The sequence below is a fragment of the Vespa crabro genome, chromosome 1 (assembly GCF_910589235.1).
Source record: "Vespa crabro chromosome 1, iyVesCrab1.2, whole genome shotgun sequence".
In the NCBI taxonomy this organism is placed as follows: domain Eukaryota; kingdom Metazoa; phylum Arthropoda; class Insecta; order Hymenoptera; family Vespidae; genus Vespa; species Vespa crabro.
The window spans coordinates 1520001-1530000 of NC_060955.1; the positions used below are offsets into that span (position 1 = coordinate 1520001).

A 10000-nucleotide genomic window follows, 5' to 3' on the forward strand; every position below is an offset into this window, starting at 1 on the left:
AACATCGAAAATATTTGAAAAATTCTAATCTCCAAGTTGATAATGGTAATTTCTTTTTATAACTATATACATATTTATATGTATATATATATATATATATATATATATATATATAATATACCCGATGTTTTGAAAAATTTAAGAAATCCTTTCCCTAAAGTTTAATCAACAATGACAGTATCTTAGTTTCGTCGTATCGAAAAGTTTGTAAAATAGAAATATATATATGTATATATATATATATATATATATATATATATATATGTATGTATGTATGTATGTATATATATATATGTATATATAGGAAGGAGGAAAGTCCTTTTCCTATAACGGCCAAACGGGAATTCATCCGCAACGTATAATTTAGCTCGATATAGTTAGATCGATTTTGAGCAAAGCTACTGTTTCGCTAGAGGCGGATATCTTTTGTCGCGCGGTTTTGTGGGCGTACACTTCCCCCCGGGCTAAAACGCCAAATGGTAACGACGATACGCGGAATCGAGCGTGGAATGGGAAACAGGGATTTATTTTGCGTCCTCTCGTTGGTTTTTGGTCTACGGGAATGGAAAAGAAACAATTTCCAAGCCGGACGCGCGCCGTTCTGCTAACCGGAAAAGCGTTCCCCGCTTTTTGCTGCTTTGTCACCAGGCAAATCCCGAAAACTCATGGAAAGAACGCTACGAATAAAAATCTGTTATCCACTCTTCCTTTTTCTTTCTCTCTCTCTCTCTCTCTCTCTCTCTCTCTCTCTCTCTCTCTCTCTCTCTCTCTCTCTTCACACACGCGCAGACAAACGCACATACACACACACACAAAGAAACAGGGACACGCGTACACGCTCTCGTTTCCACGGCGACACGAATCGACGAAAATTTCTTTTCGATGATAAATTCAAGATAAAACTACAAAATTTTTGTACGTTTCTCACTTCGTAATATAAAAGAAAAGAGAAAATAGTCGTTTAATTCTCACTCAAACAGATTCATTTACGTAATTTCGTTCGATCGATCGAAACTTCGTTTGAAAGTAATTTCTGGTAACGATAGAAAGAACGATGCTTTATCAAATAATAGTTATGAATACATATACATACACATGCATGCATATATATATATATATATATATATATATATTTATATACCTAAACATATAAATAAGAGAAGATAATAATAAATCGGAGAATCATCGTAATCTAATTTACTTTTTAAAACGATATATCGTCGAATGGAGAAAAGAAAAAAGAAGTTAAAGGAATCAATTGATAAGAATAGATATTGTACGTCGTACGTAAGTACTTACATACCTAAGTACTTACTTACTTACTTACTTAGTCTCTGAAATTCACGAAGTATTGTATATACCTACATAGGTATGTACACAGGAGCATAGAAGCCTCGGCGTAAGCGGTAAGCTTTACCTCATTTCTGGCAATTACAGGGGATGCCAGAATCCGCCGCAAGAATCAACCCACACCGGGCACCCTCTGTACACTTTGTGTCTACGCGTATTTCGTATACGTGTCTGTATGTCTCTCCCTCTCTCTCTCTCACCCTCTCCCTTTCTCTCTCTCTTTGTGTGTATATACACATATACATATATTTACCTGTATATATATATATATATATATATATATATATATATATATTTATATATATATATATAGGTGCGTATGTTGCGAGAACGTTTGTACATCAGTGAGAGCCACCTCTCTACGTACGTTCGCTTTTGCGCACGTCTACAACCCTCTCTCTCTCATTCTCTGTCTTACACAAACGTACATAGACTCATAGAGTAGAAAATAGACGTATACACACATATACACACAAACACAGAAAGAGAGAGAGTGAGAGAGAGACGTAGACATAGAAGAGGAAACCCGCGTACGTTGTCACAGAAGCCAGAAGAAAACTCGTCGTTCGACCATTCCACCCCTCCCCTCTTAAACTCTCCTAACCCCCACCTTTACTATACTCTACCCGTACCCTCCCTCCCAACTCCGCTTGAGAGTCTAACGCAAGCCGAAAACTCTCCCCCACCTTAGTGATATCGGCGGGGGTTGGATAAAGATGAAAATTTCACTATGATTGAGCACCACTGTCTCGCCATGTTCCTCTATCTTCATTATGATTGGTTAGTAGTCACCTCGAGCTTCCCCGTCATTGGTTCTACTAAGCCACGCCCAATGCCATTTCAATCAGGGTTCCCACCTCTTTCTTCCCTCACGATATCGTGCTTCCCTAAGTGAGTAGTTGTGTGCAGCTGCAACAAAGGCCACCCCGCTAGACGACGGCCGGCTAGTCCTCGAGTAGGACGCACGCTCTCCTCAAAGCATCGACCCTTACATACGACGAACACTTATTTTCGGAGAAAGAGAGACAGAGAGAGACAGAGAGAGAAAGAGAGAGAGAGAGAGAGAGAGAGAGGGAGGGAGGGAGGGAGAGAGAAGAAAACAGAGAAAAATATAGATCGCGATCGATCCAACGAAAAGATTTACTTTCGAAAAAGTTCAATCGACTAGTATCGACACGGACTCACGTTCTTAATTATTTGAAAATTAAAGTAAGTGATATTTCATCTATGTTATTTACAATCAGTGATAACGTTCGTTCGAGTTTTTGAACATCAAGAAAAGGAATTGATAAATAATCGTTCGCACGTGAAGTAACGAAGGATTATTATAAGAAGAATTATAATAATAATAATAATAATTATTATTATTATTATTATTATTATTATTATCATCGTTTCGGTAGGAAGGTGATCGGATAAGATTTCTTCTGGTTTCTTTTTTGTGCGGTGAAAAAAGAAAGAAAGAAAAGAAAGACATACGTACATAGATACGTCTCAATCAACGATGGACCGTGTCGACGTAATATGTTCCATGGAAACGTCGTCGCATTATACGTTTTGACTTGATTTTGTATAAAGTAAAAAAAAAAAAAAAATAAGATAAAAGAAAGAAGAAAAGGAAAGCCGAGAAAGAAGTTAACACAGTGATTTATCATACGTATATCGGACAGTGATATATATACATACATACATACATACATATATATATATATATATATATGTATCATCGTTGATTGACTATGAATGAAAATCGTTTAGTTGCCGTTACCTTGTGACCTTGTAAATCTTGACGAGTGCTTGACGAACTATATTAATGACATATATACCCGGGTACGTGAGTTGCGCGTTTATTGAAACAAAAAAGAAAAGGAAAAGAGAAAAAAAGAAAAATAAATAAAGTAAAGAAATAAATAAAGAAATAAATAAATAATAAAAAGGAAAAGAAGAAAGGAAGAAAAAATGATCGTCCTTCGTTGTACCAACGATTCAATGTGTTCTCGCGTAAATAGGAAGTGAATTGTATCGTAGATATCTTTTTTTTTTTTGGCGAAGGAAGCGACGAAGAAAAAAAAAGGAGAGAGAGAGAGAGAGAGAGAAGAGGAGAACAGAACGAATACAAAATACAAGCAATACAAACGAACGAGCAAACAAACAAAGCGTACAAGCTGTGTCGAGTACTCGAGTGAAATTATTCTATTCGTCTTCGTACGGGATTTTTGTCTATTTTCACGAACGGCGATGGATTCGCAGCAGCTCGTTGAAACGAGCTCGCAAAATAGTCAGGACATCGTCCTGCCTAAACCAACCAGTAGCACGCCACGACACAGCATCGATGCCATACTCGGCCTGGCTAATCACAAAAGGAATCATCAAGAGATGGAAGACAGTACTCGCGAGTCTCAGGAGAACACTGGTATTCTTATTTGTTTATCACATACACACGCACACACACACATACACACACACATATATATATATATATACATGCATACATATATATCTATTAATCATATGTGTATATATATATTTATATATTTATTGAATGCGATTAAATCGTTTCATCTATCGAACATTCATTGAGAAACGTATATTTTATTCTTTTTTTTATTTTTTATTTATTTACTTTTTATTTCATGCATATATATATATTATTATTATTACTATTATTATTATTATTATTATTATTATTATTATATATATATATGTATATGTATATGTATATATACATGAAAGTGACATTGGAATTATTGTGACGAAACGTATCGTTCGATAACGTCGTATTATTATTCAATTTGCCAATAATTATTTTACACCGGTTTCGTGTATCATCGACGTTAACGATTATTTTCTTTACGACGACGAGACTTCGATGAAACCGATCGTACGATATCCATATATAATACATATGTATTATATACATACATATATACGTTTTAATTTCTATTATAGTATCAAATACGTATACTTTGGAATAATGTGTTTATCAATATCCCGTTATCGAAGTTGATAGATCGTAATGTGTTTATTCGTAGAATATGGAAAAAAAAGAGAAAGAAAAAAAAAAAGAAAAAGAAAAAGGAAGAAAAAGAAATATCTATCCATTCGTATTTTTTAAAAATTCGAATGATCTTATGAACTATCATCACATCCATCGTTTGAATCTGTGTCCGACGGTAGACGTTCATTTGTCATTCGTGTGACGTATTATCATCATCTGACACGCGTTTACCCCCACCCCACTTACCCTCGATTCATCATTATATAACATATTCATCCGTTATTATCATCGAGTGATAAAACACCAGTGATGTTTAATTTAATGATCAGCTCCTTAACGTATATAATCATAGATTTGAATGATGTCAGCATAAATTTATTGCCTCCTGTGTACTTTTCTTATATGGCTATCATCGCCATATCGTTAAAAAGAGCTACGTGTCTTCCGATTCCTGACTTAGTAAGTAAGTACTTACTTACTTGCTTACGTTGTAGTCGTCGAGGTTGCACGTATAACTTCCTCGCCTATGTAATGTTAGCGTATAATTGGAAAATCGTTATTATCAGAAAGATCTCTCGACTACGACGACACGGCAGCCACACGTTAATTCGCCGTCCGGAGTTAAACCGAAGCACTTTCTACAGCCAATTCCCTCTAACTTTTTTACCACCATTTATATATATATATGTGTGTGTGTGTGTGTGCATGTGTGCATATGTATATGTATAGGTATACACATGTATACATAATTATATACGCGAACGTGTACGTCGATATATACGTAGTACATATGTTTAATAAAAAATATTTATCTAAAAAATAATATTTCTTTTAGTTTATATATATAAATTATAAAAAAAAGGAAATGAAAGAGGGAGAGAGAGAGAAAAAAGAAAAAAAAGAAAAAAGAAAGAAAGAAGCAATGGGAATTTAATCTGTAAAATTATATTACATAAAATTCGTTCGAAATGATTTTTAACTAACATTGATTAAAATGATTAGATGATGAAATATACGTCACTGTTTACGTATATATACACACACGTATATATATGCACATACATATATACACATGTATATAAATATGTCGGTCATCGAGTAAACGTATATCCAATAATTCCAATTTCGAGGCACACTTTGTCTAGAGGAAGGTCGAATTTATCCTTCGGGCAATGAAAACGAGCGTCGTTTTCGTGTCATTCTACCTACCGCGTTCGCGTTTCGTGCAGGTGCACGTATCGACGCAACACTTTCGGTGGAAAGGTCAGAATCGACAAAACAATTTCGTACGGGCGCTACTACCGTTATCGAGAGAGAGAGAGAGAGAGAGAGAGAGGCCGCGAGGGTGAATCGAGAAAGAGAGATAGAGAGTAACGATGACGAATAACGGAGTAATATAATAGTTGTGGGGAACAGAAATCGCATAATCTCGAACGAAACTAAACACGTGGCCTTTTCTTTCTTTCTCTCTTTCCCTCTCTATCCCTTTCCTTTTTTATTCCTTTTCCTTTATTTTTTTTCTAATTTTTCTCTTTGTTTCTTTTTATTTTTTTATTTTTTTATTTTTTTTTTTTATTCATGAATATATACAACGATTGCAACGAAGAAAAAAGAAAGAAACATGTAAAACATTAATGCGTGTCTTGTTATAAAGGAAAGAGAGAAAAAGTGAAAGAGAAGGAAAATAAATGTCTGAATGAATGAACGAATAAATGAGTAAATGAGTAAACAAATAATAATATTTTGTTTGTTTGTTTGTTTGTTTTTTTTTTTTTTTTTTTTTTTTTTATAAAATTTACATGATCATTATCAATGAATGTAATAAAGATTAATCGTCATCGAAATACGAAGTTAGATCATCGCTCAAACGTAACGTCGGGAAATAAATTCCAATATCAATCCAATTAATCTCACATACGTTGTACGACGAGGAAAGAGAGAGAGAGAGAGAGAGAGAGAGAAAGGGGCGGAGTGGGGGAGGAGACAGAGAAGGAAAGAGGATGGCAGGTTAGGAGGGGAACGATGACGCGTGATTTTTGGCGAAGGTTGACGTTAATTGCCTCTTAATCGCCGACGTCAGATCGAGATACGTTGACGATCGTGTACCATCATCTATCGAGATAAAAGAAGGAAATTACGTAGTAGCCTCCTGCTACATGGTATGATAACGAATTAATAAAAAAAAAAAAAAAGAACAAAAAAAATAAGAGAGAGGAAAAAATAGAGAAAGAAAAGAAATAAACAAAATAAAAAGGGAGAAAAAAGAAAAACAAAGGAGAAAAGGAGGAGGAGGAGGAGGAGAAGAAGAAGAAGAAGGGAAAAAAAGAGTGGGAGTGGGCGGGAGGGAGGGGGGGGGGGCAAAAAGGGAAACGAAGAGGGGCAGGAAGAAAAGCGAAATAAAAAAAGGGGCGCGCGCGCATGGAAAGAGTGAACGCAAACAAAAAAAAATTTGCAACGTTTTAACGATTAAGTAGATAGAGGGGAGTAGGAGGAGGAGGAAGAGGAGGAGAAAATTAGGAGGAACAAGGAAGGAAATAAACGGTAGATAAAGGAAAAAGAGAAATGGAAAAAGGAGAAAAAACGAGATAAGAAAAAAGGAAAGAAAACAAAGGAAAAAAGAAAGGAGGGACATTGGAGTCTGCTTAGCCATGGTCCAATCTTGTCCCGCTAATCGAATTATCATTAATTATGATACCGTGTGCCGAGAGGAGAAAGGTAAAAGCCTAGCAGCACAGCCTCCGCTAATAAGTACGGAGCGGTTTGAAAGATATATAGTTATATATATATATATATATATATATATATATAGAGTAAGAGAGATATAGATAGATAGAGAAAGAGAGAGAAAGAGATAAAGATAAGAAGAAAAAAAAAATAGATGGGAAGCGGCTTTAAGTCAGTCGCTTCTTAAGAGCCGAATTGACGTGCCTACTAATGGATCGTGCCTTCATCATCTGCTTTCTTTTTCATCATCTTCATCATCTTCTTCGTCTTCTTCTTCTTCTTCTTCTTCTTCTTCTGCTTCTTCTTCTTCTTCTTCTTTTCCTTCTATTTTTCTGATTCCCCTTCTTTCTCTCTCTCTCTCTCTCTCTCTCTCTCTCTCTCTCTCTCTCTCTGTCTCTGTCTCTCTTTATCTTTTCTTTAGTAACTATTGTCAAAACGAAGTTAACGACGATCTAAATATATCCCGAACATATCAAAGAAACGGATCACCTTTTTCGAGAAAGGCAAGAAAGCATGATTGAATCATATAAAATAATTGGAACAGGTGTTCCTTTAACATGTCTTGATTAATTTCTTTCGGTTTATACGGTAATTATCGGCATCGTTTGTACGATTAACTAAAACCTCCATGCAAAACCCGCGTTTTCATCCGTTTCTCTTATCTACGCTCAGAGAATTCTCTTTTCAAGCGCGAGAACTCGTTAAAATGCAAAACCGCTCAAGTCCGACCATGCTAGATTAGGTTTTTTCTTCTTTTCTTCTCTCTCTCTCTCTCTCTCTATTTTTTTTTTCTTTTTTTTTCTTTTTTTTTTTTTTTTATTGCTATTAATGCATATTACTACGTTGTTACATTATCTTAATGTAAGCTAACGCGAAGGTTTGAGAAGCACACAGGTATACCTATATTTATCACCTGATTATAAAGTAGAAATCTACAAAGTTATATATACATACATTGCCTTCTAGACATTTATTAGTTAAATAAATTTCAACTATCTTGATCTATGATACCTCTATCTTTCGATTATAATTTATCAATGATCGTTGTTCCATTTCTTGTATCCCATTATTTTTTTCTTCGTAAAAAAACATAAAATAAAAAAGAAATGGAAGTATATGCCTCTCTCTTTCTCTCTCTCTCTCTCTCTCTCTCTCTCTCTCTCATTCTCTCTCATTCTCTCATTCTTCTTTTTATTCACGTTTTAATGCCTTAACAAAATAAATCTTAGCCAATCTCAATCTGATATTATGACTTTTCGATTATAATTTCTCGAAAGATCATTCTCTCATTTCTTTTCTCTCTCTCTCTCTCTCTCTGTCTCTCTCTTCCTATATATATATTATAATATATACATATATATATATATATATTTTTTTTTTATAAGTAGAAGGAAAATCCAACCTTCTCTCTCTCTCTCTCTCTCTCTCTCTCTCTCTCTCTCTCTCTCTGTCTCACTCTTACTCGTTCTAATGTCTGTATTACGGAAAAAGATCGTGACAACGTCTGCGAACGTGTGCCATACGCAAAACTGTACTTTGTTAGAAGGGGGTAACTTCGATCGCGTGACCAAAACAATAGTAGGTAGGTCCTGTTCATTTGTATACGTGTATACGTATTAGGAAGCTTTATGTGATAGAAAGAAAGAGAAAGAGAGAAATAGAAAAAGGAAGCTAAATGGGTGCAAGCAATTACGTGTAATTCCATACCCGTTTATTGCGAGAACAGCTTGTTTTTTGGTCGGACGTTCTCGGGCCATCGAATAAACGTTGATACTGAGAGAGAAAGAGAGAGAGAGAGAGAGAGAGAGAGAGAGAGAAAATTAGTAGTGAACTCAACGGAAAGAGCCGTCGGAAGAGGATGGAAAAGTTCAACGAATAAACGGGCTTCATTAATTACGTTCCCGCACTTTTTCGATAAATTTCTATCAATTTACATTTGGGAGATAGTAGGGACACACTCGCCTCCAACGTTATAACATTTGCCGAAAGAGATGAGGGTAGGGTGTGGTGGGGGGAGGAGGGGGGGGGGGCATACGAGAGGGGGATGATGATGATTGAAGGGGTGGGATGATGAGGTGGGGCTGTCGGGGACCGAAAAGAGGATGGGAAACGTTCGAGAAATTTTTATCGCCTCGATTCGTTCGATTTAAATGAGCGACGTTTTGTTTACCCTAGAGCTCTCTATTTGTACGTTCGCTAAATTAAAAAGGTGAATCTTCTCGTGATACACCGACGAAACGGATGAGCACATGCGCGTATTTTCATCCTACCAATCAGCTTTTCGTTTCGTTGTGTGCCTATCTCTGTGTGCGTATGACTATATACGTGCGTGCGTGTACGTTCGTTCGTTCATTCGTATCTATTTGTGTATGTGTGTGTGTGTGTATATATATATATGTGTGTGTGTGTGTGCGCGCGCGCGCGCGTGTGTGTGTGTCAGACGATGAAAAAACGACGAAAGAGAAGGAAGAAAGAACGAAAAGAAATCGATTCTCTCGAGGCGAAGGTTCTAGTTGATTTTGTTCGACGAAAAAAAAAAAGAAAAAAAAGAGAAGAAAGGACACAAAAAAAAAAGAGAGAGAGAAAGAGAGAGCAAGCAAAAAAGTAAAAGAAAAAAAAAACGAATAATAACAAATCGATAATAACTGATAAGCTTTTAATAAGCAAGTTCGTTTCAGGACAATTCTATTATAGAACCCAACGTTTTTACTATTATAAATATTGATTTTTTTGTATGAAATCATAACAAACTCACGAGTCGCTGGAATGATTTGACATTTGAAAAAAAAAAAAAAAAAGACGAAAAGAAAGAAAGAAAGGAAGAAAGAAAAAATAAGAGAAAAAAAGAAAAGAAGGACGCGTCCTCTTTATTTTCTTAAATATTTCCATTGTTCCATTCTATTCTATACTATTCTAACGTTTCATTAT

General features: G+C 35.5%; 1 protein-coding gene across 2 annotated transcripts in view; it reads left to right on the forward strand.

The window, feature by feature from the left end:
* The window catches only part of LOC124428236 (retinal homeobox protein Rx1-like), a 48660-nt gene that overhangs the window by 3285 nt on the left and 35375 nt on the right, over positions 1-10000 (forward strand). The window contains exon 2 of one of the 2 annotated variants that reach the window (XM_046972125.1): positions 3425-3763. In XM_046972125.1, the coding sequence (XP_046828081.1) occupies positions 3589-3763 (175 nt within the window). In that variant the 5' untranslated portion in view covers positions 3425-3588. Of the gene's footprint in view, positions 1-3029; positions 3764-10000 lie in introns of those variants that run through there. The other variant, XM_046972117.1, reaches the window with a different exon arrangement.